Here is a 23,026-nt window from a genome sequence, read left to right on the forward strand (position 1 = left end):
ATTTGGTTGGTCTATTCTGTCAATCCATTTCCGCCAGCTTATGTCCCCGGCTCATATTTACATAAAGGGTCAATTACCAAAATGGTCATACTTTTTAGTTTGTGTTTACAAGTCCATCATACTTTAAATTTGCTTTACAAAATAATCATTTTCCATCCGGTTTAACAAGCTTTGAAAAAAACGATGTTATCTTTTCCCAAAATACCTTCCCTTATTTAACTGGAGAGGTTGAGGTGGTAGTGATGGAAGCTTAAGATAAACATCAGAGGGAAAATGGTGAACCCTTTGAGTGAATGTCGTGTACAATCCTGAACTGGGATGGAATTTCGGTAAACACCAAAGGGAAAGTGCTGAATCTTTTCGGTGAATTACATGTAACGATTCTGAATTGGGCCAGAATTCATGTAAGCACCAGAGAGGAAACGATGAATCTTTGGGTGAATACCACCTAACAATCCTGAACTGGTACCTTTGCGCCATGTAAGCCGGGACATCACCACCGTCACATAGCACCGCACCACCATCAAATGACACCACTGATGGCAAAAGAATAAATTAAAGGGACCATTAGGTAAATTGAGTGACCATTTTAACTCTCACCGGTGGGACGAATCTGGCTTAACTTTGATGACCATTTGAATTTTGAAATTAGTTTGTAACAACATGATCATTTTGTAAACTGGTGGGACTATATTATGCATTCCCCTCGTATAAATACCGGCTAAATTGAGATAAACCATTTTTGCCCAAGCAACTTTCTTTTTTGGAGTACTGCTTTTAAAAACTAGAGGAAAACAAAGATGTTCTTTTTATTATATCTCAGATAATCGTTTCACTTTAATTCTAACAACTCTAATACTTGTTGTTCCATAGCGTACTTACATTATCAAACTGCTAATATAAATCTACAAATTACAACCAGAAATGAAATACACACTACAAGTAAAATTATTGAAGGGTTGAAATACAAACTTACACAAAAAAAAAATGGAAAATCTCTGAATTTTGGCAACTCCACACCAAGATAGCGGTGTTAAGCAATCATCTAGAGGCACTTGGTGCATAGATACATTTCTCTACTTTAGTTAGGGAGTGGGATGTGAGCAAGATCCTCTCTATAAGGCACAACATCATCTTCTTCATCATCTTTTTTCAACCCTTTCTCCAATTTATTGTTCTGGCCATCTAGTAGTACATCTACATAAGTCACAGCTCTGTCTTTCCTGAACGTTAAGTAGATGACAGAAATAATGTATATGGCCATGAGTGGGAACACAAGTAACCCGACAAATACATTTGCCACCTTTGGTAGGTTATTATGTATTATCCAACCTACGAAAGCTGTGGTCAGGTAGTAGATGTTGATCCCAATGATGCATAACCCCAGAATCCATGAAACCACAATGATCTGCATTCCACATCGATAAAATGTTTTGTTATAAAACTTAAAAATTGCAGACCTTTTTCCTTCCGTTGAGTAGCACTAGAGATTCTAGTAATGTTTTGACAGAATGCCACTATACTTACATAAATGGAGTTCTTGTGAGGACCCATTTTGGTCGCACTGCTGCTGAATTTGAGGAGTGGGATGAGAGCAAATGGAAGCTCAAAGGACAATATCATCTGAAAACATATCCATATGATAGAAGTTTTAGTGAACTTCGAAGACTCCAAACAGTGTGCAATATCTTAGTAAGTTGGAGAAATTTTTAGAAAATTAGAGAAGCTAACCGATGCGATGATGATAAGTCGCCCGGCTCCAGATGATCCACCAATTATGGACACAACAAGGCTAGGTGCAATTGCTATGCATCGAGTCATTAAGTTTCTTAACCATGTCTTCATTTTAAGGTCTAAGAACCCCTTTTATCCCAAAACCAGAATATCAATGATAGAAATCGTCAGACTCGTTAACCAACCGAACAAAAAGTATTCAAAAGAAAAAGGTAATAACATCAATCCACAAACCTGCATGATGAATTGTCCTGCATAGGTACCAGTAATGGTTGAACTCTGTCCTGAAGCTAGCAGTGCAATCGCATAGAATGTTGAACTTGACTTTCCCAAAACATTCTACAAGCAATAATTAGACAAACACCGTATGGAGTTAATTTTGTAGTTCTAACTAAGATACATGTCGCCAGGAATTTTAGTCTGGGGGACAAATATGTAAAGTGGATAAGTAGCATTTTTGTGTTTATATAATAAAGCCTCGTTATATGAATGCTCTATATAAAAATCACCTGAAGAAATATTAATGGTCTGAAGTTGGAGCCAGTTATACATTTGAATAAATTTCACACTTTTTGATGCTTATTGTACTAGTATTTTTCTGGAGAATTATGCAATTAATACGTGAAAACCTATAAAATCTAAGTCTATTGCAGAGGACTATTGAGTGAAAATTTCGATTTTGTAAGCCTGGTGTAATTTTGGAAATTCTGGGGGAATTTGTCTCCCCTAATCCAAATGTAAATCCATCACTATACGTACCTGTAATAGAAAAGAAGCGTTGTTGAGGGTTAAATCACTGCACCGCTCGGCATTTTCAGCGGTGAGGTTATTAGCTGAACAAACAGTTCCCGAAACAGAGATTACAGCCACATTAATCAAAAAAGCGACGAACAATGCAAATCCACTTTCGATAAGGAAGTATCTGCACGCACTCTGTGTATACCAAGAAACTCGAGTTAAAATCAAATTCAAAAGCAATTCATCCTTTTGAAAAGATAGAAATAAAAAATCAGACAAAGTTAATTAATTAACTTACATTGATGCCCTTGACAGATTGTGGTACCTTTCTTGATAAAACCAGAGCAGAGTGAAGGAAAAGGTTGTGCCTGCGGAAATATCAATAGTTAGAAAGACAACAAATGCAAGGTGGTTATGATTAACAACTGGTGATGAAACTTATGAGAACTAATGAAGTGGGGTCTTACGGCATAACAAGTGCTCCCATTAAGGCGATGGCATCTCCAGTAGCTCCTTGACCATTAAGCTTTGGGATGAACATGCCTTTCATCACATCTGCTGCAGGCGGCTTCACGTAACTCATTTCCGCAAAATAACAAGCAGCCATCACAAATACTAGAATTGCTATCAACAGTTCTAGCTTCCTAACCTGAAACAACAATGGTCATGCACCCATAATTAGTTTAGACATTTATTACCATTACATTGAAAACGTGCATTGTTCATGTTTTGTCTTTTGGTTACGCTATGTGCCATGGGCGAGATAATGATCAGGAAAAGTACTCTTGGGACCATTTCTGTGTATGATGATGCATTCTGCCTAGCGGTTTGACGCCCAAGGGACTTCTGTCAGGAGTCCATGTGACTCTATTTCTAATAATATTGCAGCTCGTGACATATCGGGCCATCTGAGGGTGAATGTGATGCAACTTGGATTAGGGAGGAAAGCATATTAGACCGAAATGATGGGCCAACACATTTTTAATTGTTTTCTTATGATGGCATCTATGTTGAAGTTGAACTACAAAATTTTCACAAAAACAAAATGGAAAATATTAGGAAGAAATAATGGCTTTTCCAATCATGGCTAATGGGCGAAATCTCAAGTGGATCATTTTATAGGCAAAAGCAAATTCTTTATATAACATAAATTATCCAAAATAAAATAAAATGAGAAGAAAAGAGCAAATTTGAATTGTAAAAATCAACAATGATAAAGGTATAGACTCTGTAGCCATATGACCAGATGACAAAAAACAATTATAGATTCAGTTTGATTCTTTAGGACAAGATAACGAAAAAAAAAAACAATATGGTAGATTCAACTTTATTCACTGGAGACAAGCTAGACGTTTGAAATCAGGCAAAAACACATGCCGTTTGTATGCATTAGGGAGAATTCTACCGAAGCCACACTAGCACATGCCGTTTGTATGCATTAGGGAGAATTCAACCGAAGCCACACTAGCGGCTCAAACTCAAACCTACCAATGACATGCTATCAACATGGGCTTAATTATTACTTTGGCAAGGATTCAAACTACCAAGCTTTATAAATTTGGCATCAATCTGTTTTCTTTTGGCCAGTAGTTTGGAGTCAAATCAACTTAAAATTCGTCCACAACTCGATGTCATTCTGACTTTATCGGGTTCCTTTGCATGATATAAAAATCATTCTCTAAAATATCAAACAATGCAAAACAGAACTTTTGGATAGAACGGAATTTTGTATGAGATGCTCAACCAAAATAGAAACACTAGCAGTATTTTATTTGAAGGCTGGTTGTAAAAATAATAGAAGTAGATGTGACAGGCCATCCGAAATAATATCCTAACAGCAAAGTTAAGCCGTTATTTTGGTGCTTACTCAGAATTCACTGTGTCAAATTGTATTGACTCGGAAATTCAGTATTGTGACATAAAACTCCAAATACTAGACTTTGGGAGCATGCATATTATTAAGAAATACAACCAATTACCCCAACTCTTAAACTATGATTAAGAATCTCTAACTCTTAAACTAAATTATCTTTGGGAAATATAACCAATCAATTACCCCAAATTCAATTATCTTATTAAAAAGAGAGTGACAACTTACCCCATATTTTTGTAGTCCAAGAAGTAGAAGAGTACTAAGACCAGTAATCAAAACTCCACCCCATACTGGAATGCTAAACAATATGTTTAGAGCAAACGCCGTTCCGATCACTGTTAAATAACAAGAAACACTGATACTTACAAAAATTGTGCAAGGTTGATAAGAAAAACCAAATCACTTTTACAGTGGACTTCTTTCCAGTGAATATGTATAGTATGGTCAAATTACCTTCCGGTATATCAGCTGCAATAACTGCAAGTTCTGCCAACAACCATAGACAAATCTTCACAAATACTGGGTATTCAGCTTTACAAATCTCTGCTAAGTGTTTTCCTGATTTAAACAAGACATACGAGACGGAGCTAATCAATTTTCACGCACCAAGAAAATTATTTAATGAAGTGACTACTAAGTAATATGCCATTTGTTTTTGAGAAATTGATTTATCTATATAAAAGTAACTGATACAAATGGTTTTTCGTGTGATTCTCACCGGTGGTTACACCTAAATTGGCTGCCAAAGATTGAATAATAAGAGCAAAGATTAATCCAATCAAGATTACCCATAATAGCTGCAAAAGTGGAATAACTTAGTACTTCGAATTTCATCATTCTTTCGAATACCATTCTTAATACATTTTCTTTCCACCAAAATTGATCTTATAAGCTTTTTTCTTCTCCAAAACAAATAATTCAATAACTTACCTCGTATCCATGATTGGCACCAGCTTGGAGATCAGTCTCCACTACACAAAAAGTTAATGGAAAAATAAATCAAAATTTCAAAAAAGAAAATGACGAATGAGATAAAGCAGTTATGTGAAATGCACTTACAATTTCCAGGATCAAGATAGGCTAGAGAGACAAGAAAACCAGGACCTACATGTGCCAAGAAATTCTTCCACCCTGGTTTCTACATATTAATCATCATAAAGTTTAAATTAGCAATAAGAACAACAAAAAGTGAAGTCCTTGTTGAATTTTGATGCTTAGTAATATCCACTAACTCATGGAAAACTGAGTAGCCCATGTTCAGTGTCCAATGACTGAATATTTGCATGATGCAAAAACGAAAAATTATTAACAAATTCTCACAAAATGCAAAAAATTAACTAGAATTAGTTTTTGATTAAAAAAAAATCTGAATTTATAAAAATAAGGAGGACGCGAAATGGCTGTGAATATCATCAGTTCATTTGTGGATCGAAGAGCGCTCCTTAAATTGCTATTCCCAATTCCAAACTCACACTGATCCACACAAAATAAAAACATTTTTTGACATGCATGCGACCAATAAAGCATACTTACATGCCTAATTTTCAGTGTTACATTATCTCATATATCTTGAAATAGGAGAATGTATTCAGAAACGAAAAAAAAAACTGAAGAAATGAAATGAAAAGAAATGAACCTGGGTTTTAGGATCATCATTTTTGTTATTGGTGGTGGTGGAGGATTTGATTTTGTCAACATCAAGTGAAGCAATTCTATTGCTTCCTCCTCCTCCTTGTTGTTGTTGGCCATATTCTTGTTCTGATTGCCTTTCCATTTCTCTGTTTATTTGTTGCTCTGCTCTGCTCTCTTTTAGCACTCTATCTTCTTATCTCTCTGCCTGACTCTCTTGCAGCTGATGATGATTAAATGAAGAAGCGCCAATTAATAGACCCATAAATGTATTGTATTTTCAAATAAAAATCATATTACTTGGAATAGCAGCCGTGTGAACACTAAACTGACCTGTTTCTGCTTGTTTACAGTTACAGACTGTGAGACTCAATCTATTAAGACAGATGGGGAAAGAGAAAGGTCCTACAAATCTAAGCCCATATAGAAAAACTCTTGGGAAGGGAAATGGAAAAAAAAATAATGAAGTGATAATAAACATATTACATGCACTGACATGTAAGGCAACTTGAAGGGCCGGCCGTGAGTACCAATACTGTATCGCCAAATGTACATTTTGGGGTTAAAATTTACAAGCACATTTCGCACAGATGGCGACGCTTATGCATGACTACCACTCTTTAGCGAGCACCATTTAATAATGCTAGCAAAAAGAAAAAGAGTTGACGCTCGCTATCAATTAAGTTCATTTTGGTGATCAGTGGTTGCAGACCCACCAAAGATTCGCGTCAGTTTGCAGCTAAATTAATAAGTTGATGGCGTTTGCATAGTAGACATGTGTTGTGCTTGTGCCGAGCAAAAGAGTGATGACATGCAAGTAGCATCTGCTCATATGCATGTTTCATGCGCTTTTACTTATAGCATCTCTGTAAATACTACGCAATGTTGATTACGAGTTTATTCTTAATTTAATTAGGTGCCATTGGTTACGTGCAATATGCAGAATTAATTTGTGCACCTCTGTTGCCAAACGGTCAATTTCAAGCTTGAATGCAACTGTTGACACAGACTCATCACTTTCGTCGATATTCTTCCCTAGTTACAGAGCGGGGAGGGTTCTAGACGCACCGAAATTTGAAATCCTTGGACTGTTCTAAACAAATGTTACTATGTTAGTCCCTTTCATCAAGCAATTTGTTCCTCTACTTCACGGAGACAAAACAAAATATGAGCGTACTTAAATATTTTGTAAGGCACACCTCAGAAAATGGGGAAACTACAAAAATAGAATATAGGGAGATGTACTAGCGCGGCTACTATATGGTGCACTGCTGAATATGACTGCAATTTTGTTGGAGGAACAAGTTTTTGTTTGCTACGGAGGTCCCTATATTACAAACGGTTTAGTATCAAGCACAAAGGTATAGGAAGTGTCAATGTGAGATTGGTGGGTGGTGTCGATCAAAAAGAGCCACACACACCTTAAACCACGGGCCGAAAGACACTGATAATCTTTTTCTTTTTTGATCATTCAACATGATTTAAGTGTATTAGAATTTTAAATTCGGGTTATTGGTCACCAGTAATTTTACCCAATATCGTAGACATAGCACAAGTGCATTTAAAATATATTTAGGTTCCAGTTTTTTTGTCATTTTTTATTTTTTTGTTCTCAAAGGTAAGTGTGATGTCAAAGGTAAGTGTGATGTACTGGGATATTCGATGAGGTAATATAGAAGATAAAGTAGTACTAAACAGCATTCAAGCAACACAATACATCTGGGTAGAATAATAATGGAGATATAACTAGCAAACCAGTAGTCTCGGTACCACTGTACTGCCTCTTTTCTCTATTTTCATGATAAACTTTAATTCCAGGTACAGGTGTATTAAAGAGAAAGAGACCTAACGAAACCCTAATGTGTCACTGACCATACACGTGTTTGTACTACACCCGTACAGATTTAACAGACACTTAAAATTTAAAGCAGAATTAACTGAAGTAAAACGGCTAATTAATTTTACTGAGAGCTAAATACACTCCAAGGGTGGTTGCAGGCACCAAGGTATCATGACAATACTCCCTCCATCATAAGATCCTTGTCCTCAAGGATGGTAATTTGGAAAATGTGCTCTCACGTTGGATAAGTCCTCCCATGTAGCATCTGCCGGTGTGGTATGCGACCATTGAATCAGAAGTTGTTGCACAGCAGTCCCTTGGCGGAAAATTTGGCGAGAGTCTAAGGTGGAAATAGGTTTGAGAATGATCTCACCCTCTGAATCAACCAATGGGAGTGAAGGAATAGTAGTTGCAGTAGCTCCAATCCTCTTCTTTAATTGAGACACATGGAAGACAGGGTGAATCTTGGAGCTTGGGGGAAGTTGTAGTTTGTATGCAACCTGACCAACTTTTTGAATTACTGTAAATGGGGCATAATACCTAGCAGATAACTTGAAGTTCTTGCGCAAGGCCATAGAAGTATGTCTATAAGGCTGCAACTTCAAATACACCAGATCACCAACAACAAATGACCTATCTGTTCGTTTCTTGTCAGCAAACCATTTGATTCTCTCTTGTGCCTTATGCAAATTTTCCTTGAGAATGTCTAGAACAACATCCCTTCTTTGTAAATATTCTTCAACTGATGCTACAGAAGTAGTGGATGTTGTAGGAAAAGCTAAGTGAGGTGGTACATACCCATATAAGGCTTGGAAAGGTGACATCTTCAAGCCTGTGTGATAGTTGGTGTTGTACCACTATTCAACAAGTGGTAGCCAGTTAAACCATTGTTTTGGCTTGTGAACTGTCATGCATCTCAAGTAGCTTTCTAAGCAAGCATTAACTCTTTCAGATTGTCCACCTGACTGAGGATGATAGGCAGTACTCATGGATGAGATGTGTGCCCAAAGTTCTGAAGATTTCTTGCCAAAACTTGCTGGTGAAAACCTTGTCTCTGTCAGACAAAATGGAAGCTGGTAGGCCATGGAGCTTAAAGACAATGTTTAAGAATTCTTGAGCTACTGTGATAGTTGTATATGGATGAGTAAGACCAATAAAATGACAATACTTAGTGAATCTATCCACCACAACTAAACATCTTTATTGTGAGATTTAGGAAGGCCTTCAATGAAATACATGTTAATGTGTTGCCAAGCTTTAGTAGGTACTAGAAGGGGTTGTAGAAGACCAGCAGGGTGATGATGATCAAGTTTGTTCTTTTGGAAAGTGTTACATTGGCTGACTAGGAGCAAATTGTCTTGTTTTAAGCCTTTCCAGTAGAAGTAGGTTTTGGCCCTAACGTAACTGCCATGAATACCTGAATGTCCCCCAATGGCATAGGAATGAATGAAATGAAAAATGTGGTTCCTCAGATTGGAGTTAGTACTTACATATATCCTTCCTTTGAATCTGAGAATGCCCTCCAAGTAAGTGAAATGACGGATTATAGAGAGGTTGACCAATAGTTGTGGAATAAGTGTAGAGGCCACTGCATCATTAGTGTAGTTGTTGATGATATCTTGAGTCCAAGATGGAGTAGATAATGCTACAACATTGCAAGTGGAAGAAGAGAGAGCATCTGGAAGTCTAGAAAGAGCATCTGCAGCTTTATTTTCTAAGACTTTTTTGTAGTGAATTGTGTAATCAAACCCCAAAAGCTTTATGAGCCATCTTTGTTGTAATAAAGTTTTAATTTTCTGCTCCATGAAATGCCTAATACTCTGTTGGTCAGTGTTGATGATGAAGCGGTGCCCAGTGAGATAGTGTCTCCATTTGGTAACTGCATTGACAACAACCAATAGCTCCTTTTCATAAGTAGACAGTCCAAAAGCCTTTGTCCCCAAGGGCTTGTTGTAGAAAGCAATGGCCCTCCCTTCCTGCATGAGAACAACGTCAATGCCTCTAGAACATGCATCAGTTTCCACTACAAACTGTTTGGTGAAGTCAGGAAGAGAAAGAACAGGGGTGGTACACATGGCATTCTTAAGTGTATGGAAAGCTTTTTATTCCAAAGGAGACCATAAGAATGCATTTTTCTTCAAAATATCTGTAAGTGGTTTAGCAATTGATCGATAGCCTTTAATAAACTTCCTGTAGTAACCTGTGAGGCCCAAAAACCTTCTTAGTTGCTTGATATTTGTATGAAGAGGCCAAGAATTCATGCAAGCAATTTTCTCAGGGTCAGCTGCCACTCCATCAGCTGTAATGATATGTCCTAAATATTCTAAAGAAGATTGTGCAAAGAAGCACTTGGAATACTCGACATATAACTGGTGTTCTCTGAGAAGTGAAAGAACTATTGAGAGGTGATGCACATGGTCTTGGATGGTAGGGCTATACACAAGGATGTCATCAAAAAACACAAGAACAAATTTTCTTAAATATGTCCCAAAAACAGAATTCATAAGTGCCTGAAAAGTGGCAGGAGCATTAGTGAGGCCAAATGGCATGACTTTAAACTCATAATGGCCATGGTGGGTTCTAAAAGCAGTCTTATGAACATCAGGTGAATGCACTCTTATTTGATGATAACCAACCCTTAAATCTAGTTTAGTAAATACTGTAGACCCATGCAGTTCATCTAAAAGCTCATCAATAACTGGAATAGGAAACTTATCTTTGATTTAATGGCATTGAGCTTCCTGTAATAAACACAGAACCTCCAAGTGTTGTCTTTTTTCTTCACAAGAAGTATAGGAGATGCAAAAGGGCTATGGCTATCTTGAATTATGCAATTTTTAAGCATTTCTTGAACTAAGGATTCCACCACTGACTTGTGGATATAAGGGTACTTATAGGGTCTGAGATTGATAGGTTGTGAGTCAGGTTTGAGGGTGATTTGGTGATCTAGAACCCTTTGTGGTGGTAGCTATTTTGGCTCCTCAAAAACATCATTAAAGGTGTGGAGTAAGTCTTGTACTGGAGGTGGTATGTCAGCTGGTACAGGAGATTCTGATATAGAGAAAAATTGACCTAGCAATGCTGGAGTGTTCTTCCTAATAAAAATTTTCATGGCATTTCTACTGAGCATCAAGAGAGTGGGCTTAGAAGAAGTACCTTGTACAGTGATCACCTGGCCATTGTTTAAGAAATAAATAGATAATTTAGCTAAGTTGAAGGTGACATCTCCTAATGTTCTTAACCAATCTGCTCCCAAAACCAAATCACAACCACCAAGAGGAAGTAATCTCAAATCAGCAGCAAACTGATGGTTCTGCATTGTCCATTGGAGTTGTTGACAGATTCCAGTGGTTGTAGTTTTAGCTCCATTAGCCGCAGTAACTAACATGTGAGCAGTAGGGTGGACTTCACACCTTAATTGAGTTGCAAGAGCAGAGTCAATGAAGCTATGAGTACTCCATGTTTCAATTAGAACATTGATAGCTTTCTTTTTAATGAATCCTCGGATTCTAATGGTGTCAGGATTGACATTGCCGGTAAGAGCATGAAGAGAAATGTCCATATCTGAGTCAACTAATTGCTCTTCAAGAGGCACTTGTGAAGGTTCTACTTCATCAGCTTCATTATCAGCCACCGTCATAAACAATTGTTGGGACTTGCATCTATGACCTGGCTGGTATTTGTCATCAAAATTGAAGCGAAGTCCTTGGGCTCTTGTTTTACTCATCTGCTCATAAGTGAGTCTTCTTATGGGTGGTATATAGGGAGTTTTAGGTGTTGGGTTAGGAGGAGCTGATGTAGTGGATGTGGATGCTCTAACAGTGGAAGGTGGAAGAGTGGGTTTGGAATTATAAAATCTGCTAAAACCAGAAGTAGTTGGAGGTGATTTGAGTGGGTGGGTTTTGAAGGTTGTTGTTGAGATGAGAGGGCTATCTCTTGTAATCTAGCCAGATAAAAAGCTTGAGAAAAGGTTGTAGATTTGTGCATCTGAACTGAGCTCTTAAGAAATTATTTTAACCCACTGATAAAGCTCAAAACAAAGTATCCCTCGGTAAGATGAAGGTTTTTATTCAACATTAAGGCCTTCAATTGTTCAAACTGCTCAAAATATTCTTCAACAGATGTAAGTTGAGACAATTTGTTAAAACAACCCACATAGTTATCGTTTGCCAGATCCTCAAAACGATTACAAATAGCTTCTACAAAAACAGGCCAATAGATGAAGGTTTTACCAGTAAGGAAATCTAGAAACCAAGAATCAGATTTGCCTTCCAAGTATAAAGAAGCAATTTCTGTCTTCTGTTCGTCAACATTTGAGTGGATCTAAAAGAACCTCTCACACTTACGGATCCAACTGCGAGGGTTATCACCAGAAAATCTGGGAAAATCGAGTTTAGGAGCCTTAGAGAAGTTACTGAAGTTATCCCTGTGATTGTTGTTGTTGGAGCTCTCAGCAGAAGGAGATCCATGTGGTTCTCATATTATTGGTTGTTCCAGTACTGGTCTCTGCGGAGTGTTCATGTGACGGAAATGGGGAAAAACGAAACAAAAGAGAAGCTCTGAAATACAAATTAACAGCAATAGCATCAATATTAGTAGCAAGTGGAATTGATGTTTGTATACGAATTCTGGTAAAAGAGTATCAGCATTAAGACCAGAAAACAATATATTCTTTATGATAAAAGCATTTGCAGGTGGAGTTATACTAGCAACAGGGTTTATACATGTTCTGCCAGATGCTTTTGAGAATTTAACATCACCATGTCTGAAAAATATCCATGGCCCATGGGGTTTCCCATTTACTGGTTTTATAGCTATGATGTATGCTATTGGTACATTAATGGTGGATACATTTGCAACTAGTTATTATAAGAAAAATCCATTACATTCATAATTACACAGAAGATTAATGAGTTAAAATATGAAATGCTATTACGTTAGTATGCGCCGAATCTTTTAATATCTTAAAAAGGTCCTAGCAGATTCCAATTATAATTTTCAAAGTAGAACTAGTGGCCTAAACAAAAAAAACCTTTCCTTACCATTCCCCACAAACTCAGTAACTAGTGAGATGAATTTCGCCACATTATAGTCTCTATCTAGTATAATAATCCTTGAAATAAAATGTTGAAACTGGTCACAGAAATAAAATAATCTGCCACGAAAACCAACCTCAATGCTGAGATCAAAGGACCAAGGGGAGGTCGATCTCAAAGATGACATCACCAGGGGACTAAGGGGTTAAATGTAATGTCTAAAAGCTGCATCCAAATTGGCCAAAGAAAAAGCAAAGTTCTAAAAAAACTGGGAAAGTTTAAATCGTCAACTAAACAGAACCAATGTAATATTGAATGAGATAACAGAGACACTAAAACAAATATAACCCACTGGGTGATAACTATTTTACCAGAAGAAAAAAACCAGACCTTAATTCATCCATCCGACACAAACCCAAAATAGTTAGGCCGCAGGGAGGAAACCGGAAGTCGACACAAAATGGAGCTTTAAAGGACAGCAATATTAAAAACACTTCCTTGACATAATTAACCAAGTTAAAAGGGTGAAGAAGGCTTAAAATGATATATGCAGGACTAGGACGAATTCTAAGAAATGGGAATACTAACAATCACTTCGCATGCGAGCATAAATTGAAAGGGACTCAGTAACTAAAATTTATGGATTCTGGTTTAAAATATCGACAACTAAATCCATATGCAAGAATTTCAGACCAATGGTGTTTGCGAAATTCAATTTGCTTCATACAAAATATATTCCTATATCAAAACTAAGAAATGCAAATCTAAGAACATCAAAAATCCGCCAAAAATAAAGAGAAGAAACAACAAACTCACGAAACTAAGGTTTCAGATATATATAATTCACACATAAAGCAGATCAATGGATAACAAAATTTAGATCTGATTAATCAATAACAATCCATGAATTTAACAACCACATCAACAAACAAAACAAGAATCATGGGAAAAGGGTATTAACATACATCTGATATCTTGCTGGATTTAGTATCTCGCACCAGAACGAAAACTTTTGCTACCTATACCCAATTCTTCATTAGCTTCTTCCACTGTAAGTCACCGAAAAAATCAAAACGTCAGAAATTGGAAAATTAGCTTTCAAAAATTAAAAATCAAAAGAAAAATATATCATTCTACCTCTCAGAAATTGAAAAATTAGCTTTATAGGGTTTATATTTGATTCTTCTTAGGGTTTCAAAATATACACTCTAGGGTTTGCGAAATCAGATTATTCAAAGATAGGTTTGATTTCTATAAAATGGGTTCTTCAAAGACAGATTTGATTTCCGTAAAATGGGTTTGCCTATATCAGGTTAGGTTATGGTTTTTCGTGTGTTAGGTGTAGAAAAACGGAAGATAAATTATAGTTTCTCTTTCTCACTTCTCCTGACAGTCGATAGATAATACCTAGGGGTAGGAAATTACAAGTACACCCCTAGGTTATCGGATGTCGGATATTAACCTAACGGAATGACCCCAATCCGATTCCGATTCCGATAAGAGGTATTATCCGATAAGCTATTGGATACCGATATTCGATATCCGATATGTCGGATTAAATCCTATAGGATGTCGGATTTTCGGAAACGGATCTCGGATTTCGGCTATCCATTGCCAGCCCTAGCCATAAGGAAACAAGACAAAACAAAGAATAAAGCAATGAGAAGAAGTTAAAAACAAGATTTAAACTGCCTCCTCACATCACACGTGGGTCCCGTCCTGTAGAGATCAGTAGAGGGCCACTGTTGAGCCCACCATTGAGAGAGTCGTGAGAGGACTGTTTTAAATTTGTTTTTTTCACGATACGTTTGGAATTTTTGTTTATTTCATGCATAGTACCGGAATGACTTGAAGTATCCACAATATTTTTTGGCATAAGAAGTAAAAAGGGACGGATTAATCAACTGATGCAATCTCGAAGGAGACGAACCTCATAATGGGTGCTCTCAAGATGGTTGCATCCGTTAGATTAACACCACCAAACCTCTAAGGCGCCAACAACATTTACATTAGTGATTACATGAGAAGCCTTTGTAGCATTGAAAGTTATCTAAGAAATATAAAAAAGAAAAAAGAGGCGGAGTTTTCCTCAATAAGTCTGTAACTCCATCTGTTTTTCTGTTGCTATAGTGAAAGCCCAAAAAAAAGAGGAGGTTGCTTGATAGTTGTTTATTTTCATCTAGAATGGATGTGCATTGCTATTTAATCGTATTTTTTTATTCCCTATAGATCGTTAATACTTGTCTGACAATCCTTTCCAATGACCACATTTATCATATTCCTTTCTATGTCTCATTTCACTGTGTAACAGTATAACTACTTCTGCTTTTTCTGTTGAGGCTGAGATGAGGTTCCCACTTGCTGCTCCTTTGAAAGTAAATACACAATTTCCCAAAATGATACCAAAACCAGCACTAGTTGTAACCGAAATCCAATAGGCATCGCAGTTTATCTTATTAGAATTGATCTCATGTAGTAACGATAATTGTTAATCAATGTAATTCTTGGTAACTGAAGATGCTGCAAGTTAACATTAATAGGGTGTCAATAGTTATAATGGACCGGCCTAGTAATTGGTCACATGTGTTATTCTTATTTCGAAAATCCTTAAGCACCTCTCCTTCCAAATGAACTACATTTGGGAGAAGCAAGGGTGATTGATGTGGTATTTTACTTCCCTGCCATCTACTCATTATATCTAATCTATCCATCTATCTATCTGTCTAACAAGATGATAATTGAAACTCAATACTAAATTCTCATTCATTCTGACCCCAAAAAATGCTGATGTGGACAATTTTGGTGAGAGTAACACAAAATCGAACTCTCTCATTAATTCAAGCCCCATATAATATGTGAAAAAGCGGGGGTCTAACAATACCACCCAATATTTCGCTTAGCAATCTGTATGGACTAACTCCAAAATACTTTCTAGAGAATCAACTAGACAGTCAGACTCAATCTAGGTAAAAGTATCTCAAAGAGTTAATATCTCTCTCTTGTTTTGATTTACTCGAGCTAATAGAAATCAGCGAATCTTTAATCAAACACAAGGAATAACTTGGATGGTAACAAAGACCAATATCCAAGGATCAATCAATGAAAATCAACAACCAAAGGTTGGATTACTCTAATTGATGATCTAACGCACAACCTGTATTATTTCAATTATAAAGATAAAACATTATAATGCGGAAACTGAAATAACACAGACACCAGAAATTTTGTTAACGAAGAAACCGCAAATGCAGAAAAACCCCATGACCTAGTCCAGATTGAGCACACACTGTATTAAGCCGCTACAGACACTAGCCTACTCCAAGCTAACTTCGGACTGGACTGTAGATGAACCCCAATCAGTCTCCCACTGATCCAAGGTACAGTTTTACTCCCTACGCCTCTGATCCCAGCAGGATATTGCGCACTTGATTCCCTTAGCTGATCTCACCCACAACTAAGAGTTGCTACGACCCAAAATTGCAAGCTTTGACAATAAACAAATCTGTCTCACACATACAAGTCTATCAAAGGATCAATCTGTCTCCCACAGGAAAAACCTAACATTTTTGTTCCGTGTTTTGATAATAATCAAGGTGAACAAGAACCAATTGATAATACGGTCTTATATTCCCGAAGAACAGCCTAGATAAATCAATCACCTCACAACAATCTTAATCGTATGGTAGCGAAACAAGATGTTGCGGAATCACAAACAATGAGACGAAGATGTTTGTGAATACTTTTTATATCTTGCCTATCGGAGATATTAATCTCAAGACAATCAATCTGATTGTACTCGAACGATAGAAGATGCAAGATCAGATCACTCAACTATGATAAAAGTAGTATCGGTCTGGCTTCACAATCCCAATGAAGTCTTTAAGTCGTTAACCTGGTTTTAGAAGAAGAAAACCAAAGGTTAAAGGAGAAACGATTCTAGCACGCAAACTAGTATCACACGTGAGGTGTGTGGATTAGTTTTACAGAGTTGCTAGATGTCCCCTTCTATAGTCTTTCAAATCAGGGTTTCTCCTTGGTCACAAAGCAAACAATATCCACCGTTAGATGAAAACCTGATTTAGATTCAAGCTAATATTTCTCAACCGTTAGATCGAAAACTTAGATTGTTATACACAAATGAAATGCACGTTTCTAGGTTTGTTAACCGTACGCAAACGTGTACATTGTTGGTTCAACAGTAGTTAACCAAAAGGTTATCCATATGAGCATTTCATACGAACCATATTCTTCTTCACCATAACTAGTTCAAATGACTCAAATGAACTAGTTAGAGAGTTGTTTAATTACAAGGAAATTTTATGTACTACACAAGACACAATTGAAGCAAAGATGATTTGATTCACTTGAATCGGTTCATGAACTTTATAGCCACTGTTTGCAATTTACATTCCTTAGTATTTATAAGTTTAAGTTCAGAAATCATCTTCAGATATATAACCTTTTTAAGTTCGCACACTAGGTTCGCGGACTTAAGCAACCGGGCAGAGTTTACAAACTCCAGCTGAAAATCTCAGCAAAGACTTTTCGCCGGTTCACGGACTGGGTTCGCGGACTGGTACTCACGCAACTAGTTTTTCAACTCCAGCATAATTTCTCGGGATGAGAAGTTCGGCAGTTCGCGGACTGAGCTCGCGGACTTGGAAACAAGCCATTCTTCCGGTTTCTCTTGATCAACAAAGTTCGCAAACTTTGGTTCAAGGAATAGGACTTATGCACATATGTGTTTCCACAACAGTACTTATGTCCATCATTGGTTATGTAATCTAAACTCTCATTCCAACCATTGAAACATTCTTAGAGGACGTTATATAGTTGTTACACCATTTCTCGTCAAAGCAATTGTCAAAGTGATTGCATATCATGACTTTAGTCACTAGGTAAAGATAAACATGGTCGAAGTGAAACGCTTACCAACACATATTTCGAGATATAGATAGGCGAGGTATACTCGTCTTGAAATACCAAATGCGTATAATCTAAGTCTATATATAGCATACGACTTTTTGTCTCAAGAAGTAGGAGATAGAGTAGATAGATTTTTGAGTGACAGATAAGTTCAAGTCTTCACATACCTTTTTGTCGAGAAGTTCCACCGGTTCCTTGAGTAGTTCTTCTTCTTGTATGATGAATCGCCATGAAGTCCTTGAGCTCAACTAAACTTTATATCCTAGTCCGAGACTTAGCTATAGTAGACTAGAAATCAAGACTTATAGTTTTGATCAATAACATTGACAAACACGATTGAGATAGCAACGCATGCGAGTTCGACCGAGAAATGCTCTAACAATATGGTTATATACTTTCTCACAACTCATCCATAACTCCCACTTAACACATTTTTCCTTAACCCCTCTTGAGTCCAATTTTGTGCACACTCCTTTAAAGAGTGTGCACAAAACAAAATGATTTTATTGGCTACATCAAACGTCCGGTATCTGAATAACCAAAATCAATTTTCTTTTACTTTAATTTTAATTTTAATCCATAAAAAAGGAAATAAAGATAATTTGATATCTAAAGCTACCTCCACAATCACGTTTTTTATCATGTCCAGAACCATGATGTTCAATTCTAGCTTAAATATACATAGATATTTCCAAAGCAGGTTATTAAATTAAGTCTCGTTTTTTGTTCGAGAAAAGAAAAAATTAAATTAAGATCTAAGCTGCACATATAGTAAGATACAATTAGTAAATAAACTGATCAACAATGGCATGTCTTCTTGTCAAAAAAATGCAGATTACATGATCGAGGAATTTAACGTCGTTCAATCTATACCTTTCTATACTCTTACATCCCCATTTATTTGGATTTTTTGATGATGAGGGCTCCCATGGAACCATACAGAGAGCTAGCTATCTAATTAAACATCGAGAAGAAAACAAACACATCAACTGAAACAAACTATAGTAGCAATTTAGGTTTTTCACCTTAAAATCTCATTCAAAAGCAACCTAATGTACTCTAAAGATTAAATATTGAGGGTACCTAATAATAATAATACTAATCTCTGATATGTCATTTCAATGGAGAAACGACTAGAGCAAAATACTTACATTCCACTAATACGGTTTGTGAAATCCTAGATCTTAGGTTGGTGATATTATTATTTTTTTCCTTTTTTGGATTAAAATTAAAATTAAAATAAGAGAAAACTGATTTTTGTTATTTAGATAACCGAACATTTAAAACAACCAATGAAATTATTTTGTTTTGTGTGCACTCTTTAAAGGAGTGTGCACAAAATTGGACTCACCCCTTTTCTCTACGTAACTGACGATATCCAACAAAAATACATCAACTTCGAATTTTCAGGACTGCCATCTTTATTTTTCATAACCCTGTTTGATTTGATCTATGTTCTCAAAATTGATTATTTGAAAAAGCGGGAGTCTAAGAACCACACCCAATATTTCGCTTAGCAATCTGTATGGAAAAACTCCAATATACTTTCTAGAGAATCAACTAGACAGTTAGACTCAATCTGAATAAAAAGTATATCAAAAATTTTATATCTCAATCTCTCGATTTGATATATACTCAAGCAAATAGAAATCTGCAAGTCTTTATCATATGCTAGAGATATAACTTGGATGGTACCAAAGAACAATATCCAAGTGTCAATCAATTTAAATCAACAACCAAAAGGTCGGATATTCTAATTGATTGAATAACGCATAACCTGTGATATTTCAATTATATAACAAAATATAACGCGGAAAATAAATAACACAGACCCCTGAATTTTGTAAACGAGGAAACCGCGAATGCAAAAATACCCCGGGACCTAGTCCAGATTGAACACACACTGTGTTAAGCCGCTGCAGACACTAGCATACTCCAAACTAACTTCGGTATGGACTGTAGTTGAACCCCAACCAATCTCACACTGATCCAAGGTACAGTTATGCTCCTACGTCTCTGATCCCAGCAGGATACTACGTACTTGATTCCCTTAGCTGATCTCACCCACAACCAAGAGTTGCTACGACCCAAAGTCGAAGACTTTAATAAACAAATCTGTATCACACAGAAAAGTTTATGCTAATAGATAAATCCGTCTCCCACGAATATACCTACGAGTTTTGTTCCGTCTTTTGATAAATCAAGGTGAACAGGAACCAATTGATAAACCGGATTTATATTCCTGAAGAACAGCCTAGTATTATAAATCACCTCACAATAGTCTTAATCGATGCAGCGAAAAAAGATATTTTGGAATCACAAACGATGAGACGAAGATGTTTGTGATTAATTTTTATCTTGCCAATCGGAGATGAAAATCTCAAGCCAATTATTACAATTGTACTCGTACGATAGAAACAGCAAGATCAGATCACACAACTACGATAAATAGTATCGGTATGGCTTCACAATCCCAATGAAGTCTTTAAGTCGTTAACCTGGTTTAGAAGAAGAAACAAAGGTTAAAGGAGAATCGACTCTAGCTTCGCACAACTAGTATCACACAGAATGTGTGGGTATTAGGTTTCCTAGTTGGTAGAGTTCTCCCTTATATAGTCTTTCAAATCAGGGTTTGCAATCAATGTTCGCTTGGTAACAAAGCATTCAATATTCACCGTCAGATGAAAACCTGATTAGATTCAAGCTAATATTTATCAACCGTTATATCGAACACATAGCTTGTTATACACAAATGAAATGCACGTTTCTAGGCTTGTGTAACCGTACCCAAACTTGTACATTAGTTGGTTCAACAATATTTAACCAAATGGTTATCCATATGATCACTTTTATATCAACCATATTCTTCTTCACCATAACTAGTTCAAATGACTCAAATGAACTAGTTAGAGAATTGTTCAATTTCAAGGAAATCTTATGTACTACACAAGACACAATTGAAGCAAAAACGATTTGATTCACTTGAATCGGTTCATGAACTATATATCCACGGTTTGCAATTGCATTCCTTAGTTAATATGAATAAGTTCACCAACATCATTTTTAGATATAACCTACTCCATTTCGCGGACTGGGTTCGCGGACTTAAGTTCCCGGATGGAGTTTACAAACTCCAGCAGAAATTCTCGGGTTTGAGAACTTCGCCAGTTCGCGGACTTAGCTCACGCACTACTCCGGTTCACTTGATCAACAAAGTTCACAAACTTCGGTTCAAGGAATAAGGACTTATACATATATATGTTTCCACAACAATGCTTATATCCTCCAATGGTTATATAATCTAAACTCTCATTTCAATCATTGAAACATTCTCAGAGGACGTTATATAGTTGTTATTCACAAACCATTTTTCGTCAGAGCAATTTTCAAAGTGATTGAAACATAACATGACTTTCGTCACTAGGTAAAGATGAACTTGGCTAAAGCAAAAGCTTACCAATACATATTTCGAGAAATAGATAGGCGAGATAAACTCGGCTCGAAATACCAAATGTGTATAATCTAAGTCTATATAGAAAAACGACTTTTGTCTCAAGATAGGAGATAAATAGACTTTTGAGTGATAGATAAGTTCAAGTCTCCACATACCTTTTAGTCGATGAAGATCCACCAGTTCCTTGAGTATTCCTTCGTCTTGTATGATGATTGCCATGGAGTTATTGAGCTCAACTACACTTTCTATCCTAGTCTGAGACCTTGGCTGTAGTATACTAGAAATCAAGACTTATAGTTTTGATCACTAACATTGACAAACATGCTTGAGATAGCAACGCATGCGAGCTCGACCGAGCAATGATCTAACAATCTCCCGATTTGTCAATTTTAGTGACAAAACTATCAATACATATGGAATACAAAAAATATATAAATAAACTTTTGTAGCTCCTATTCCACATGCCTAATCTTTAACATTACTCGAAATCTTCGTCACTTCCAAGAACTACAATGATCCCAAAGGTTGTAAGTTTAGCATCATCTTTGTTGAAAATCCGTAGCTATAACAACGAGAAAACAAGAGTTCTCAATCATTGTTATACAGTGTCATAGTATCATTACACAACGTCAAAGTTCAATTGTATCACAACTTTAACAAAAATACTATGGTGATATGTCACTCCCCCTTAGTCAATACTCCATCTCACATGGAAACCACCCTCCTTAAATAATGATCCGAAAACCATATGTATTTGTAGTGTGAACTACATATTAATTCTTCCCCTTTTTGTCAATAAAATTGGCAAAGGTACAAGAACGGGATCCTAATGAAATTTCCGAAAGAGACATTTCATGACCAAAAGAAAGCATATATCATCTTATTTAGACGCAATCATAAAGCCGAAGCTAAATGCATTCGTCAAGGAGTCTATAAAGATACAAGATAACCCCTATAATATTCCACAGCCACACTCCCCACAAAGATTTGGCAATTAAGCACAAGTTCAATTAAGAACTCTCCCCCATAAAATGTCATTCCCAAAAGAACAACAAGAGCGACCTTAATTTCAAAAACAAAAGAAGGATTTCTTTGGACATAACAAATCATATACAAGTATGAATTTGAATCCAAAATATTCAATTAAATTAACCATAAGAGAACCCATGATTAATTTAATCAAACATGCTCAACATAAGTAAACTTATGGAGACTTAAAAACACTCAATTAGATTAATCACAAGAAAACCCATAATTAATCTAATTGAAATACACAACTAAATTAATCACAAAAGTAATCAATTCAATTGGTCATGCTTGAAACAAAGTATCTCATGGAACAACAACTATGTCAAAACAATGACTCAGTCGATAGAGCTCAACATAAGACATTTTATGGAACAACACAGTATGTACACAAAGAATTGTGGATCGTAGATCGACCTTATACCGTGGAATAAGCAAGGACTCATTCTATTTTCCATCACCATTTGCATAATGACATTCAATAGACATAATCCTTGAATCTCAAAAGATTTTAACCTATCTTCCATCAAGAATTGACATAATAGGCCTAACTTTTGTGTTTGTCAAAAATCAATTCATTCTTTTATCAATACATGCATATCAAATCATGAACGACTTTACTTTTGACAAATTATGGGACAATCAAGTTCACGGACGTAAACACACATATCCCATAATAATATTGCAATATATAAAACCATAAAGATTAATACTGCAAAAATCAGCTTCCAAACGATTTTAGAATTTAAAAAAATAAACCTAAAAACATG

At 36.3% G+C, this 23,026-nt stretch overlaps 1 protein-coding gene across 1 annotated transcript; it reads right to left on the reverse strand.

Annotated features, from left to right (window-relative positions):
* Positions 1-785: 785 nt before the first annotated feature.
* On the reverse strand, positions 786-6,539 carry LOC113346250 (metal transporter Nramp5-like). Its single transcript, XM_026589807.1, has 14 exons — positions 6,308-6,539; positions 5,982-6,197; positions 5,405-5,483; positions 5,276-5,316; positions 5,064-5,142; positions 4,799-4,903; positions 4,571-4,680; positions 2,940-3,121; positions 2,771-2,840; positions 2,494-2,667; positions 1,969-2,073; positions 1,732-1,863; positions 1,528-1,623; positions 786-1,408 (listed from the first exon to the last, which is right to left on the reverse strand). The coding sequence occupies exons 2-14, from the start codon at positions 6,117-6,119 to the stop codon at positions 1,082-1,084; spliced, it is 1,638 nt and encodes a 545-aa protein (XP_026445592.1). The 5' UTR covers positions 6,120-6,197; positions 6,308-6,539; the 3' UTR covers positions 786-1,081.
* Between the last annotated feature and the right edge of the window lie 16,487 nt (positions 6,540-23,026).

The sequence above is a fragment of the Papaver somniferum genome, unplaced genomic scaffold (assembly GCF_003573695.1).
Source record: "Papaver somniferum cultivar HN1 unplaced genomic scaffold, ASM357369v1 unplaced-scaffold_99, whole genome shotgun sequence".
In the NCBI taxonomy this organism is placed as follows: domain Eukaryota; kingdom Viridiplantae; phylum Streptophyta; class Magnoliopsida; order Ranunculales; family Papaveraceae; genus Papaver; species Papaver somniferum.